Source organism: Oncorhynchus clarkii, unplaced genomic scaffold (genome assembly GCF_045791955.1).
Source record: "Oncorhynchus clarkii lewisi isolate Uvic-CL-2024 unplaced genomic scaffold, UVic_Ocla_1.0 unplaced_contig_3353_pilon_pilon, whole genome shotgun sequence".
Classification (NCBI taxonomy): Eukaryota; Metazoa; Chordata; class Actinopteri; order Salmoniformes; family Salmonidae; genus Oncorhynchus; species Oncorhynchus clarkii.
Genome location: NW_027258330.1, coordinates 1 through 17227, shown reverse-complemented (window position 1 = coordinate 17227; position 17227 = coordinate 1). Strand labels below are relative to the sequence as shown.

Below are 17227 nucleotides of genomic sequence, written 5' to 3'. Positions count from 1 at the left end.
CTCCGGCCGCAAAACCTAAACCTATAGGGGAGGGTCTGGGTGGATGTCTGTCCGCGGTGGCGGCGTGGACCCCACTCCACCATAGTCCTTCTTCGCCTATCTACCCGCCTCTGTGGCCTCTTTAATTTGGCGCCCCTTGCCGCCGACCTCAGACTGGAGACCCAAGCCACGGGTCCCGAATGGACGGGAGATTCCGGCAGCACCGGACGGACGGGAGACTTCGGCAGCTCTCCTGGCTGACTGACGGCTCTGGCAGCTCCTGGCCGACTGACGGCTCTGGCAGCTCAGGGCAGACTGGCGGCTCTGGCAGCTCAGGACAGACTGGCGGCTCTGGCAGCTCAGGATTTGCGGGAGACTCTGGCAGGTCAGGACAGACGGGAGACTCTGGCAGCTCAGGACAGACAGGAGACTCTGGCAGCTCAGGACAGACGGGAGACTCTGGCACCTCAGGACAGACAGGAGACTCTGGCACCTCAGCACAGATGGGAGACTCTGGCAGCTCAGGACAGATGGGAGACTGGCAGTGCTGGGCAGGAAGAAGGCTCTGGCAGCGCTGGACAGGCGGGAGCACCTGTAGTGAGGAGACGGAGAGACAGCCTGGTGGGGGGGGCTGCCACCGGAGGGCTAGTGCGTGGATGTGGCACCGGATAGACCGGACCGTGAAGGCGCACTGGAGGTCTCGAGCACCGAGCCTGCCCAACCTTACCTGGTTGAATGCTCCCCGTAGCCAGGCCAGTGCGGCGAGGTGGAATAGCCCACACTGGGCTGTGCTGGCGAACCTGGGACACCATGCGTAAGGCTGGTGCCATGTACCCCGGCCCGAGGAGACGCACTGGAGACGAGAAGCGCTGAGCCGGCATCATGGCACCTGCCTCGATGCCCAACCTAGCCCGGCCGATACGAGGCGCTGCGCTATAACGCCCCGGGCTATGCCTGCGCACCGGGGACACCGTGCACCTCACGGCATAACACGGTGCCTGCCCGGTCCCTCTCTCTCCATGGTAAGCACGGGGAGTTGGCTCAGGTCTCCTACCTGACTTAGCCACACTCCCCGTGTGCCTCCCCCCAATCAATTTTTGGGGCTGCCTCTCGGGCTTCCTTGCCAGCCGTGTTCCCTCGAAGCGCTGGCTCCCATTACCTACTGCCTCCGTTCTCCTGGCTGCCTCCATCTGTTCCCATGGGAGGCGATCCCTTCCAGCCAGGATCTCCTCCCATGTGTAGCAACCCTTGCCGTCCAAAACGTCCTCCCATGTCCAGGAGTCCTGAGATCGCTGCTGCCCGATACCACGCTGCTTGGTCCTTTTTTGGTGGGTGATTCTGTAACGGCTCTCGTGGGAAGAAGGTGAGGACCAAAGCGCAGCGTGGTAAGTGTTCACCTTATTTAATGAAAAAACTCAACACTGAATAACAAACAACAAAGAAACATCCGAAACAGTTCTGTCTTTTGCAGACACAAAGACTGGAAATAAACACCCATGAAACACAGGTGGAAAAAGGCTACCTAAGTATGATTCTGAATCAGAGACAACTAAAGACACATGCCTCTGATTGAGAACCATACCAGGCCAAACTCAAAAACCAACATAGAAAAACAAACATAGACTACCCACCCCAACTCACGCGCTGACTATACTCAAACAAAGACAAAACAAAGGATCTAAGGTCAGAACGTGACACCAATGTTATTACAGGGGTGGGAGGAGAGAGGGCGTGGGGCTCAGTTAGCAAGAACCCTTTCAGCAACATTTTTAAATAAAACCTGTCAAAACCTGTGTTGACTAATAGAGACCACAGTGAACAATCATACAACATACTGTCTATCCACTTTGAAACTAAATGGTTGCTTTGACACTAACATAAAACAATGTTTTTTATATAGGAGATGGACATGATAATGAATGTATTTTACAGCAATGGCACATGCAAAGTTACATATTGGTAACTAAATGACATTTATCTTATCTTTGTTAGGTTATTTGTGTGTTGTGGTTTACACCAAACTCAACCTGATGACTGTCTGTCTCACACCTTCAAGGGGGCCTCAAACTTGTTAGCAGGGGGTTTCTGAGGGGGGAAAGATCACAAAAGATACCTGTTAGGAACAGTTAGAAATTGTCCAAAATAGGGGTGGGTTGTCAAACTTTTTTTTGCATTTGGGAGGGTAGTGCGGGGTTTTCCGGGCACAGGGGCACGTTCTTCCCTGATTTACATTAACCATTTGGCAGGTTTTACTATATAATGTATTCTACAGTTGGATTCGGGCAAAACTTGGAAACTAACAATGTTACTACGGGAGAGAGGGTAATGTATAACGTTTACATTGTCAGGATATGTTATTGTTAGCCATCAAGGATACTCTGGGAGGAGAGGAGACACAGTCTGGTATCAATCACCCTGACAGCCTTGAGTTGGGAAGGAGTGAGCACTTTGGGGTAGAGGTCAGGTCAGATGAAGTGAGGAAGAACAGATATAACTAAGGTTCTGTCTGGATGTTCAGTTGTGGAGGAGAAGACTCAACCTAGGAGAAAGGGTTAAATATCAGTGCTTGTGTGAAATGTTTTTTATCTGAATTACAGCTGTAACAACCCTTTGGGAAGAATTAAACTTGGTTAATCGTGAGTTATTTACTCTGAAAAATTTGAACCTAACACTACGGTATATAACCACATGTCCTCATCTGCTTGCATGCACTTCTGCTATCAAGGTGAATGGTACTTGTCTTATGCACTATGCTTTTCCACAAGCTTACTATACCACAGGTCAATATAGTCTACCAGTCAACTGTCTATCCTGCCCTCTATCCACCATTCATAGTGGCAATAGTGGTAGGTGGATCATTTGTCCAGATCTGCTGTAGGCAAACTAGAAATCATACCACACATAAAAGCATTCAAAGCTGCATCAATGCTTAGTATAAATCCACAACAACAAATAGGAATTGCTGACAGGCACTGGAGAGAACAGGTGCATCATTGCGCATGAAAGAACAGTGAAGACCCATGCAGCTCCCCTATTGATCTTGCTTAGGGACAATACAATATTCCTACCTACACTAGCCTACGAGACCAAAAACGATGAAAAATGAATAATTGCTTTATTGTTCTACTCTAGGCTGTAGACTGCAGTAAAAATGTAATAATAAGCCCTGTTATTTGAATGTTTCATTGCATTTGGATCAGTTGTGGGTCTACTCTGACCGATTCTAGAAAGGAGCAGCAGCAGGCCAGTCTGGCTGTATTTTTACAGCTGCTACTTTAAAAGTCTCCTATAGGCTACCTGCACACGCTCATCCACTCCCCTCTAATATAATTCCAGCATCCAAACTGCACACCGGCCATTCCATTACACCAAAAAATGTAAATACATTGGGAGATTGTCAAGCCAAGACTTTAATACTGAGTAGGGAGGGTCAATTATGGAGATAAGCACTCAAAGTCAGTAATCGGTATGCAGTTATGCGTTGCTTATTGATTGGTGGAAAATGTGTTGCATATATCTTATATCATCATTATCTGAAGCCGGCTCTTATCATAGTGTAATAAAACAGGCAGAGAGAGCTGGCTCGTCTGTTGTGGTCGGCGAACCCTCAACCTTCTGGCCCGTTAGCCCTGCGTGGCATCGACTGTGGTAAAGTTGATATCCACGTTTATAAGCACAGGTTTGCTACATGTATTGTTATTAATCGTCGTAATACATTTTTCTGAGTACATTTTAATAGTAGGGAGTGTCTGCACATTTTTGGACAGGACAAGGGGAAGGTTATGTGGAAAAAAAATTACATTGCAGAGGGGGTGAATCTTTTTTATGACACCTCAAGTTAGCAAGACAGTACAAACAGATCTGGGACTAAGGCTAGGAAAGATCTAAACAGCAGTCAGAAGTCATGAGTGAAGTCCCCCTTGGTGACTGACTGATGACTGGTATCCTTCCATATCACAGGAGGTTGGTGGCACCTTAGTTGGGGAGAACGGGCTTGTAGTAATGACTGGAGCGGAATCAGGGGAATGGAATCAAATACATCAAACACATGGTACTCCCTTCAGCAGCCTCCACTGTTCCACATATACCAAATATGATATATTTTACAACATATTTTAATTGACAATTAAGATTTTCTATTTTATTCTATTAAAATTATGATACTAGGTTCTGCCACAACATTTTTAAATAAAACTTGTTGTTGTGAAGTAGGTAGAACTCATCCAGTGACGTCATTCCCTGTCACACAACCTCAGAGATGGTGACCATGACAACTGACTGACCACACATTGAGGTGTTTGACTTGGGGTTGAGAAGAGTGTGAGAAAGACAGGAAGGGGGAACGTTAACTCTTTCTCAGCAGCATCACTTTTAGTTTAAAATGGCCCTGTGGTGAACCAAGGTAGAGCTGTGTACATCCTCATGCATGTGTACGTGTGCAGACAACATGGTTTGTGGTCATGTCTGCTTGTAAAGTCAGAAATCTGACCAGGTATAAGTAGATCTTATCAGACAGTCTGCAAAACAGTGAAGCTGAACAATACAAAACTACCTCTATCGTGCTCCAGTCTGGTAAGTTCAACTATCATATCATTATAGTCTGATAAGATGTTACAGCAAGAGTGGTGGTATCAGATATAGGGCCTAGTGCAAAATCATTGTGAAATGTGCAAAAAAGACAGTAAACATTGTAATCTCTGTGTGATTTCATTTGGTAACACTTTTTCTGTATCAATTTCCACTGGCCATTAATATCAGGGCCAAATTATTATTTTTTATTTTACCTTTATTTAACTAGGCAAGTCAGTTAAGAATAAATTCTTATTTACAATGACGGCCTACCCCAGCCAAACCCAACCCGGACGACGCTGTGCCAATTGTGCGCCGCCCTATGGGACTCCCGATCACGGCCATATGTGATGCAGCCTGTATTTGAACCGCGTACTGCAGTGATGCCTCTTGCACTGAGATGCAGTGTCTTAGACCACTGCGCCACTCGGGAGCCCCTTAGGGCCAAATTAGGGTCAAATTCAATCTGGTTCGAATGGAATTCTCGAATTGGTGCTGGGTCGAGAGAAACCCAGGCCAGTGCATCCCAGTTTCACAACTGGTGCCAGCTCGATTAGAAATTGTACTGGTGACGTCGTTACTATGCAACCACCAACTGATCACTGCTGGATTCTGATACCATGTTTAGCTATCTCGTCTGGGCTTGATGCTGTTAGCTAGCACATGGACAAGCAACACTGCTGTAGTCAGACATGACATGAATTAACACCATAGCTGGATCATTAATTTATTTTTGAATGAGCTAACGAGAGCTATCAGTAATTTTAACTGGCCATGTCATATTGAAAGCTAGATAGCTACATCATATCAAACAAGTCACGTGGTTTGCTTGGCTTCCTAGCTAGAAAATAGCCAATGCCATGGCTAGCAAGGTAGGTATAAAGCTAGCTAGTCTGTTATGCTAGTGATGACGATAACCAATTAGCTTGCTAGCTAATGTGTGTCTGTGTCTGGCTTCAAAGTGCAAATGGAAACGGGGCTTCAGTAGCATTTCAACTAACTATCTACAAACCGTAACAATAGCCATAACCCTAACCTTAACACTTATCCTAACCCTGAACTGTGTTAAACACCTAGCTACACATCCAAATTTTTATCAATCCATGTTTACCAAAATATTTCAATAGACAATAAAGATTTTCTATTTCATTCTATTATATTCTGTCCTAATCTATTCAAATTAGGATACTTGGTACTGCCACACACAAAAAAAGACTGACGTGAAGTTGTCTACACATTAGTGAACACTGGCGTTTAGAGTGACTTGAATTGCAAGTTGCAAAATGATGCAAAATCAAACCTGAGAAGCAGCTTTTTTGCATTCAGCAGAGCATTAGCTACAGGCTAATGACACAAACATAAAACAAAATATCTTGATCTAATGAACTGTCATAACCTACTTACTAAACTGGTGTTTTGACATTAGCTGTTGCTTTGACACTACTATAAAACACAATATCTCTAAGAGATGGAAATGATAATGAAAATATTCTACAGTAATGATGACAACTACATAGTTACATCTGGGAAACTGAATGACATTTATCTTTGTCAGGTTGTTTGTGTTGTGGTTGTGGTTTGCATCAAACTCAGTCTGATGATGACTGTCACACCTTCAAGAGGGCCTCAAACTTTAGTGTGGGTTCTGAGTGGAAAAATACTAGAAAAAGATACCTGTTAGTGGGAAAGAGATCAACAGTAGTCAGAAGTCACCCTGATGATTGACTGATGACTGGTATCATTCCACATTTAACCAAATGTGAAATATTTTCTGAAATATTAAAAAACATTTTATAACATTAGCCACTTACACTCATGGGAAATTACCTACAGTTGAAGTTTACATACACCTTACCCAAAAACATTTAAACTCAGTTTTTCACAATCCCTGACATTTAATCCAAGTAAAAATTCCCTGTCTTAGGTCAGTTAGGATCAACACTTTATTTTAAGAATGTGAAATGTCAGAATAATAGTAGAAAGAAAGATTTATTTCAGCTTTTATTTCTTTCATCACATTCCCAGTGGGTCAGAAGTTTACATACACTCAATTAGTATTTGGTAGCATTGCCTTTTATGTTTAACTTGGGTCAAATGTTTCAGGTAGCCTTTCACAAACTTCCCACAATAAGATGGGTGAATTTTGGCCCATTCCTCCTGACAGAGCTGGTGTAACTGAGTCAGGCTTGTAGGCCTCCTTGCTCGCACACACTTTTTCAGTTCTGCCCATAAATGTTCTATGGGATTGAGGTCAGGGCTGTGTGATGGCCACTCCAATACCTTGACTTTGTTGTCCTTAAGCCATTTTTCCACAACTTTGGAAGTATGCTTGGGGTCATTGTCCATTTGGAAAACCCATTTGTAACAAAGTTTTAACTTCCTGACTGATGTCTTGAAATGTTGCTTCAATATATCCACATAATATTCCTACCTCATGATGCCATCTATTTTGTGAAGTACACCAATCCCTCCTGCAGCAAAGCACCCCCTTAACACAACTGTGCTTCACGATTGGGATGTGTTCTTCGGCTTGCAAGCCTCCCCTTTTCCCTCCAAACATAACGATGGTCAAAATGGCAAAACAGTTCTATGACCAGGAGGATTTCTCCAAAAAGTATAATATTTGTCCCCATGTGCAGTTGCAAACCGTAGTCTGGCTTTTTTATGGCGGTTTTGGAGCAGTGGTGTCACGACTTCCACCGAAGTCGGCTCCTCTCCTTGTTCGTGTGGCGTTCGGCGATCGACGTCACCGGCTTTCTAGCCATCGCCGCTCCATTTTTCATATTTCCATTTGTTTTGTCTTGTTCCATACACACCTGGTTTTCATTCCCTAATCAACCTACATGTATTTAGTCCTCTGTTTCCCTCCATGTCTTTGTGTGATATTGATTATTGTAAGTGCTTCTGCACATTTTGTTTGACTGGTGCATGTCGGGTTATTGTGCCCATATTTTTGTGTTTCTATGGCCGTTTGTTTTACTATTAAAACTACCAAGTTCTGCTCTCCTGCGTCTGACTTCCTCACCTCCAGTACACACCGCATCACAGGTGGCTTCTTCCTTGCCGAGCCGCTTTTCAGGTTATGTCGATATAGGACTTGTTTTACTGTGGATATAGATATTTTTGTACCTGTTTCCTCCAGCATCTTCACAAGGTCCTTTGCTGTTGTTCTGGGATTGATTTGCACTTTTCGCACCAAAGTACGTTCATCTCTAGGTGACAGAACACGTCTCCTTCCTGAGCGGTATAACTGCTGCGTAGTCTCATGGTGTTTATACTTGCGTACTATTGTTTGTACAGATGAACGTGGTACCTTCAGGCGTTTGGAAATTGCTCCCAAGGATGAACCAGACTTTTGGAGGTTCACAATTCTTGGCTGATTTCTTTTGATTTTCCCATGATGTCAAGAAAAGAGGCACTGAGTTTGAAGGTAGGCCTTGAAATCCATCCTCAGGTACACCTCCAATTGACTCAAATGATGTCAATTAGCCTATCAGAAGCTTCTAAAGCCATGACATCATTTTCTGTAATTGTCCAGGCTGTTTAAAGGCACAGTCAATTTAGTGTATTTAGTCTTCTGACCCACTGGAATTGTGATACGGGGAATTATAAATGAAATAATCTATCTGTAAACTATTGTTGGACAAATTACTTGTCAAAGTAGCTGTCCTAACCGACTTGCAAAACTATAGTTTGTTAACAAGAAATTTGTGGAGTGGTTGAAAAACGAATTTTAATGAGTCCAACCTAAGTGTATGTAGACTTCCAACTTCAACTGTATATGGATAGGGCTAAAATGAAACATTTCTTACGGAAGATATATTCATACCCATGGTAGCACTTAAAAGGAAATAGTTGGGAGACTATGGAGCAATGATTATACTAAAGGTGAGGACACAACAGGTCACCTGACAAGACTGAATCTAAACATTACACCGTTGATTTTATGTGCATTTTACATTGACATTTACATTACAAACCAGAACTGAACTAAAAACTATTCATCTAACATCCAACATTTACAAGTCATTCAACGAAGTCACTTGTACCCAAAATAAGAGCTACAACACAACATCCCTGTTGTGAATGGCCCCACAAGTACCACTCCCTGCACCTTCTGACCAATGCCTTAGGAATTCTGAACAAGAACATGAAGTATTTCCAAATCTTCCGATGAACCAGAGGCTTTCTATGGTGTCTGAAATACTACAATGTGATTTGGACAGCTCTTTAGACAAGCAAATCACCTCTAAATGCCTTGGAACTCGCTCCTGTTTTGAGGTCACCACCTACATTGGTGCCCCACTGGGGGGGTACTCTCAGCTGCCGCATGAGAAGGAGTTGCTGATTCCCCCCTATGAAGTGTTCAATAGACAATATTTTATATTCCATTCATATTAGGATACTTCCCAATAGGCATAGACGTCAATTCAACATCCATTTCACGCTGGTTCAACCTAATTTAATTTTAAATGACGTGGAAACAATTTTGATTCAACCAGTGGGTTGGTTCTTCAACAATTTTTTAAAATTAAAACGTATCACTGAGAAATCGCTGGAACTCACCCAGTGACGTCATTACCAGTTACTCACACAACCTGAGAGCCTGTGGCCGTGTGACCATAGAATCTGGTACTTCTGTGTTGGAACAATGTTTGTGGTTGTGTGGGCTTGTATTAGTCAGATGTCTGACCAGGTATAAGTAGACCTTTGCAGAAAAGCTGCAAACACAAGTCCTGAAGCTGATCAATACAAAACAACCTCAATCATGCTCCAGTCTGGTAAGTTGAACTATCAGATCATTATAATCTTATAATTCGTTACAACAACAGTGGTGGTATGATATATAGCATTGTCAGTAGTAGTACTCATTATTTCTCTATAGAGTTTATATCAGTAGTACTAACTAAATGACACTAGGTTGTTTAACGTGGCTAATGTTATTTCTCCATAGAGTTTATATCAGTAGTAATAATGAAATACTACTAGATTGTTGTAGCTAACATAGCTATGATTTTTTAAATTTTTGAAAAATTCTATATATCCATTGTTTAGCTGGAATGGAATGTTTTTATCCTTTATATTTGACTGTAATATGTGGCTGTCTCACCTAGCTACTGTACAGTGCCTTCAGAAGGTATTCTTACCCTTTATTTTTTCCAAATTTAGTGTTTTTACAAAGTGGTAATGAAATGGATTTAAACGTCATTTTTTTGTCCAAGTTTTACACAAAATACTATGAAGTATCAAAGTGGAAGAAATTATTTTACATTTGTGAAAAGTTAATGAAAAAATAAAACACAAATATCTTCATTAGATAAGTATTCAACCCTCTGAGTCAATAAATGTTAGAATCAATTTTGACAGCAATTACAGCTGTGAGGCTTTCTGGGTAAGTTAAGAAATGTGCCTACCTGTATTGTACAATATTTGCAAATTAATCATTTTTTGCAAATATTATAAGTTCTATCAAGTTGGTTGTTGATCATTGCTAGACAGTAATTGTCTAATCTTGACATAGATTTTCAAGATGATTTAGTCAAAACTGTAACTAGGCCACTCAAGAAAATTCAATGTTGTCTTGTTAAAACTTCTTTGGGACAGGGGGCAGTATTTTCACATCCGGATGAAAAGCATGTCCAAAGTAAACGGCCTGCTACTCAGACCCTGAAGCGAAGATATGCATATTATTAATAGATTTGGATAGAGAACACTCTGAAGTTTCTTAAACTGTTTGAATCATGTCTGTGAGTATAACAGAACTTATTTGGCAGGTGAAACCCTGAGGACAAACTCTCTTTTCATTGGGTTTTCATTGGGAATCCAGATTTCTAATCGACTTTCCTGCAGTTCCTATCGCTTCCACTGGATGTCAACAGTCTTTAGAAATTGTTTTAGGGATATCCTTTGAGAAATGAAGAAGTAACACTGTTCAGAACGGAGGTAGAGAGATGTGTACTCTTTGATAGAGGCGCGTGACCTGAAAAGCTCGCTCCACTTTGTTTTCCTCCGGTATTGAACACAGATCATCCCATCTTCAATTGTATCAATTATTTACGTTAAAAAATACCTTAAGTTGTATTAGGAAAGTAGTTTGACATGTTTGGACAAAGCTTACAGGTAACTTATGAGAAATTTTGTAGTCATGTTGCGCAACTTGGAACCGGTGTTTTTCTGGATCAAACGCGCCAAATAAATGGACATTTTGGATATATATCAACGTACTTAATCGAACAAAAGGACCATTTGTGACGTTTATGGGACATATTGGAGTGCCAACAGAAGAAACTCGTCAAAGGTAAGGCAAGAATTATATTTTATTTCTGAGTTTTGTGTTGCGCCTGCAGGGTTGAAATATACTTTTCTGTCTTTGTTTACTGGGGTGTTATCCTAAGATAATAGCATCATTTGCTTTCGCCGAAAAGCCTTTTTGAAATCTGACACATTGGCTGGACTCACAACAAGGGTAGCTTTAATTTGGTATCTTGTATGTGTGATTTCATGAAAGTATACATTTTAGAGTATTTTTAAAACATTTGGCGCTCTGCATTTTCACTGGATGTTGGCCAGTTGGAATGCTACCGTCCTGCATATCCCAGAGAGGTTTAATCACCAAAGGTGGATAACTGACTAAAAGGAGTAAAATACACAAAATCGTGTCTCGTACAATTGAAAAAGATCTCTCATGGTTGAAATTCTCCATTATATACCGCCATTCTGTCCTTTAGTAGTGTTTTTGTAGAAATCGCCTCAAACGTCATTTTACATCATGTTAAACAGTACTGCAAAAATGTTTACTTACAGAGTGCATCAAACATGATTTAGACCTTGTTTATGGAAAAGTGTTTATTTCTGTATTTCATGGTTGCAACTTGCTGAAAATTGTTCACAGTGTTCCTATTCTTGTTAAAGCAACTCCAATGTACATTTGGCCTTGTGTTTTAGGTTGCAAGATTTTACTCTAGGATTTGGCTTGTGCTTAGCTTTATTCTCAAAAAAACTTGTCAATGACAATTATACCCATAACACGATGCAGCCATCAGCATGCTTAAAAATATGACAAGTGGTACTCAGTCATTTGTTGTGTTGGATTTTCCCCCTTATATAAAGCTTTGTATTCAAGATATAATTAATTTCTTTGAATTTAAAAAAAAAAGTTTTACTTTAGTGTCTTATTGCAAACAGGTCGCATGTTTTGCAATATTGTATTCTGTACATGCTTCCTTCTCCATCTGTCAGTTAGGTTAGTGTTGTGGAGTGAGTACAATGTTGTTAATCCATTCTCAGTTTTCTACCATCACAAACATAAACATTTTAAACTATTCTAAAGTCACTATTGGCCTCCTTGTGAAATCCCTGAGCGGTTTCCTTCCTTTCTCTATAAAGTGTACTGTTGTCATTCTGCAGTCAATTGGAAAAAAGTAGCAAGCCAATTATTGAATGAGACTTGATTGACAGTAGTTTTGCTTCACAATAAAGGCTTTGTTAAATGGTGGCATTCCAAAAACTCCTATCAATTCTTAGAAGTGAATAATATCAAAGCTATTTTTATAATGATTATAATGATTACCAGTATGTTTATGTTTACTATCCGCTTCTATATGGTGCTTGTCACGCTCTTGATAATGGACGGACCAAGGCGCAGCGTGATTTGAGTTCCATATCCATTTATTAAGTGAAAACTTCTCAACAAAACAATAAACAAGCAACGAATCATGACTTCCGTGGTGTAACAAACACAATCAATATCCCACAAATACAGGTGGGAACAGGGACAACTTAAGTATGATCCCCAATTTAAAGACAACGATAATCAGCTGCCTCTAATTGGGAACCATTCTCAATCCCAAACATATAAATAAATTGACTAGAACTTCCCCTAGTCACACCCTGACCTACAACACCATAGAGAATCAAGGGCTCTCTATGGTCAGGGCGTGACAGTGCTATTGCAATTCATTTTAAAACGTGAATAGTGTCAAAGCTATGTTGTATCATGTTGGGTACTGTTATGATGATTGGTATTTGTCTCCTGTATATGTTGTTTTACTACAGGTGCTGTTGAAGTCATGGGGCGAAACAACATCCTAACCTTTGCTGTGCTGTGTGTCTTCCATGTTTGGACTCTGGGTGTGGACTCGAAGATGGTAAGACGTGGACTCCAAGATGGTACTTTCAGCATATAGTCTTGCTACTTTTAATCTGAGAACAAGATTGTTACAGTAAAAAAAATGTAATAATAGTATATATAAAACTGTTTCTCTGTATTCTCCTCCGTATTCTCTGAAGGTTCATCTCCATCAGCCTGGTCTCAATTCCAGCATACCCTTAGACATGGTCCCTGACTCTGTTGACGACATGTATAACGGCTGCACTGAACAAATGTACAACAAGGTGCAGAAGGAATATCTTGTACATGAAAACAAAGAGCCCTTCAAAAATGCCTGGAAGTGGGCCGAAAGGTGTGCAAAAAATGTGAAGAAACGATTCCGAAAGGACAAGTCTGAGTACAATGTTAGCGACAAACTTTCACATAATCATATCAAGGCTATCTGTGCTTACACAACAGGTCATCCTTCAATACACTCAGAGTTCAACCAAGCAGTCCGGACCAATAGATATAAGTATACAACCTCCTTCCAGTTCCACTCCCTGCATTTCTTCCTGACTGACGCCATTCGCCTCCTGAAAAAAAAGCAATCTTGTCACATCACATACAGAAGAACCAAAATGAAGTTTGTGGGTAAAGTTAACAAAACTATTAGATTTGGCTACTTTGCCTCCAGCTCTCTTAACAAGGACAATTCTGAATTTGGAGACAAGTCCTGCTTTGAGATAGAGACGTGTTTTGGCGCTTACCTGAAGTCCTTCCCCAAAATGGGGACAAAAGAAGAGGAGGTGTTGATTCCACCCTATGAAGTGTTCAACGTTACTGAAGTACTCAAGAAAGAAGACGATCCAACACTTTGGTGTGATGTTGTGAACAAACTACAGAGCACCAAAATAGCCAAGAGTAACCTGAATTGCAAAATGTTTAAGAAGCCAATTATTAATTAAGAAAATTAACATTGAGTCATTGTCCCTAAAGAGGATGTAATTCAACCAGCTCAGCTTCTTATTCTCACGCTTCTTACAAAAATAAATACAATAAAATGTTGACCATAGTTTCTATTGTAATACGTTAATTGGTGTTTATTTGTGGATGTTACATACAAACCTCATCCTGACTACCAGAAACAGTGATTATTAAGATGTGTGTATTAACCTGTGTATCAGACTCCATAGGAGACTTTAAAGCACTTATATTCCTTCTGCAGCTTGTTTCAACATGAATAAAGACAATCGTTGAGCAAGAATACTGTATTCGTCATGTATTTTTTGTTTAAACTATTAACGTACTACGTTTAGACAAAGTGAAATTAATCCATGGATCAATCTATAAAATTACATGACAAGTTTAATTGTTCAATAAAGTTATGCTTAATTACTTCCTCCGAGGTGGTACATAAAGCCACAAATAAAGTGATACCTGAAACTACCAATTGGTACTGAAGGATTTTTTTTTTAAATCCCATGAAACATTTAAAATCATGTAAAAACATTCAAACATTTACTACTTTCACAAAAAGACAACATAAGGCATCATGGAATTATACAATTAATGTTCTTCCATAGAATACTTCTAACAGTCCAACATGGCTTCTGACCAATCATATGGCCAAATAAGGATTGACTGGCTGGCTCCACAGTACTGTTACAGAGCAAAGTTGGCGTCTTGACTTAAATTGGCCGACAGGCGTCACTCATCACCAGATTCTCAGAGCAGGTGGGGCCCCACCCCTGCTGTCCCTGATTGGCTCCCCTCCTATTTCTGTCCTCCAATGGGGTGCAAATACACACGTGATTCTCTGCTGGTTGGTTAATAAATCAATATGCAGCACAGAGAAACACACACACTCAGTCAAGTGAAGAAGTCTCCCTCCCTTCCACCCCCCCCCATCTCCCCTCCCTACACCCCCCCCCCCCTCTCTCTCATCTCTCTGTCACTCCCTCCCTCAGGTTGGAGGTGTGCAGGACCAGGATGGAGCCTCTGGCTCCCAGGTAGAGTGTGTCAGAGCTGGGGTCCAGCAGGAGGACGCTGGTGTTGGACACCCCCAGAACTGTGCCTGATGAATAAATTAACTAAGCTGATGCTGTGTTGTTTGTTTATTAATTTGGGTCTAAAAACGAGACATAACCAAAGAGTTTTCAAATAGAATAATGGACATTTTACAGTATATCTCTAATTTCTCAGCATACCATAGATTAAAGCAGCCTTCAAACCTCTCTTCTGGAGCCCCAGACATTAAATGTTGTAGCCCTGAACTTGGATGCCTGATTTGAATATTTAAAGGCTTCATGATTAGTTGACAAGTTGAATCAGGTGTGCTACTTAGTTCTGGAATTGTTCAAATACATGGAACGGCTGGGGGTCCCTGAGAAGAGGTTTGAAAAAGGTTTAAACAATAAACTCAATACCAGTATTTTCACTGACAAGACACCTTCTCACACAGCCAATATATCGCTTTGTTGGAGAGAGAGAGAAAACAAATCTTGGTCCTCCTCTCCCTCTCCATCCCCATCGTTGGGCTCTCCTTTCCTCCAGAGGCTGGAGAAAACACACAAAGATAGGGCTGGATTCAACCACGGCTGGCTGGTGGCACCATAATTGGGGAGGAAGGGCTCATGATCATGGTTGGAATAGAATGGTGTCAAACACATGGTGTCCATAGTTTCCATGTGTTTGATACTACTCCATTCACTCCATTCCAGCCATTATTGTGAGCCATCCTCCCCTCACCTGCCTCCCCTGGCAACCAAACCACTTCAACACTTATGCATTCTCTTGTTTAGCGATATTGAGTCTTTACAGTTTGATTGTCCGCATGGTCAGTAGTATCTAGTCTATTGATGCAAGGAGCATCAATCTAAGGAACATAACGAAGAAATGCCCTTCCAAATCTGTCAGTTTAAGCTAGAGATACCTGTTTTTCCAAGGGCTGCTTCTCAATCTAGCACATCTGCCTATAGTGGCCTTCCACATCTGCCTATAGTGGCCTTCCACATCGGCGGTGGAAGGTGTCCGAGTTACAACTGCGTTTGTCAGACCATGAAACATCCCGAAAAACGGTCTTCTCATGGAAACATCTGTAGCGTCCGAACGGGTTGGCCGACAAACTAATATGGATAGATGAGACTCTCACAAACACGATGCTGTTCTCCGTTTTGCACTACGACCCACACAAGTATCATGGAACTATTTTGAAGGTAACCTGTACCGGTAGAAAATGAATGGAAGCAGGGAAGTAGCGCCACAGTCAAATAATATTACAAAAAAATATTCATATTCATGAAATCACAAGTGCAATATTGCAAAACACAGCTTAGCCTTTTGTTAATCCACCTGTCGTCTCAGATTTTGAAATGATGCTTTACAGCGAAAGCAATCCAAGCGTTTGTGTAAGTTTATCGATAGCATAACATAACATCATGTACACTAAGCATTAAGTAGCTAGGTCAAGAAAATCAGAAAAACAATCAAATTAATAATTTACCTTTGATGATCTTCGGATGTTTTCACCTACGAGACTCCCAGTTACACAACAAATGTTACTTTTGTTCCATAAAGATTATTTTTATACCCAAAATACCTCAGTTTGTTTGTCGCGTTATGTTCAGAAATCCACAGGAAAGAGCGGTCCCGACAACGCAGACGTATATTCCAAAAAATATCCATAATGTCCACAGAAACATGTCAAACGCTTTTTATAATCAATCCTCAGGTTGTTTTTAAAATATACTGTATTTTCGATAACATATCAACCGGGAGTGTAGGTTTTTCAATAACACCGGGAGAAACAATGGCCGCTTTACTCTGTAGCGCAAAACTCATACTGAGAGCCCCCACCTATCCACTTACGCAATGTGATCTTTCACGCTCATTTTTCAAAATAAAAGCCTGAAACTATGTCTAAAGACTGTTGACACCTTAGGGAAGACATAGAAAAAGGAATCTGGTTGATATCCCTTTAAATGGAGGATAGATATGCATAGGAACAGAGAGGTTTCAAAATTAGAGGCACTTCCTGATTGGATTTTCCTCAGGCTTTCGCCTGCAATATCAGTTCTGTTATTCTCACAGACAATATTTTTTACAGTTTTGGAAACTTTAGAGTGTTTTCTATCCTAATCTGACAATTATATGCATATCCTAGTTTCTGGGGCTGAAAAATAGGCAGTTTCAAATGGGTACGTTTTTTAGCCAAAAACGAAAATACTGCCCCCTACACGCAAAAGGTTAAATATACTTAAGTATCAAAAGTACGTAATTTAAGCAAAAGTATTAATCATTTCAAATTGCTTATATTAAGCAAACCAAACGGCACCATTTCCTTGTTTTTATATTATTTACGGATAGCCAGGGGCACACTCCAACACTCAGACATAATTTACAAACAAGGCATGTGTCTGCTAGATCAGAGGCAGTGGAGATGACCAGGGATGTTCTCTTAAAAAGTGTGTGAATTAAACCATTTTCCTGTCCTAAGCATTCAAAATGTACAAGTACTTTTGGGTGTCAGGTAAAATGTATGGAGTAAAAAGTACAATATTGTCTTTAGGAATGTAGTGAAGTAAAAGT

The 17227-nt window shown here is 41.0% G+C and overlaps 1 protein-coding gene across 1 annotated transcript; it reads left to right on the top strand.

Annotated features, from left to right (window-relative positions):
* The first annotated feature begins 4528 nt into the window (after positions 1 to 4528).
* On the top strand, positions 4529 to 13843 carry LOC139396678 (T-cell ecto-ADP-ribosyltransferase 1-like). The gene is made up of 3 exons (XM_071143618.1): positions 4529 to 4551; positions 12604 to 12695; positions 12838 to 13843. The coding sequence occupies exons 2-3, from the start codon at positions 12618 to 12620 to the stop codon at positions 13603 to 13605; spliced, it is 846 nt and encodes a 281-aa protein (XP_070999719.1). The 5' UTR covers positions 4529 to 4551; positions 12604 to 12617; the 3' UTR covers positions 13606 to 13843.
* Positions 13844 to 17227: the final 3384 nt, after the last annotated feature.

Coding starts and splice junctions, on each gene's coding strand:
- LOC139396678 (XM_071143618.1), top strand. CDS start 12,618: ATGGGGCGAAACAACATCCTAACCTTTGCTGTGCTGTGTGTCTTCCAT. Junction 12,696..12,837: donor TGGGTGTGGACTCGAAGATG/GTAAGACGTGGA, acceptor TATTCTCTGAAG/GTTCATCTCCATCAGCCTGG.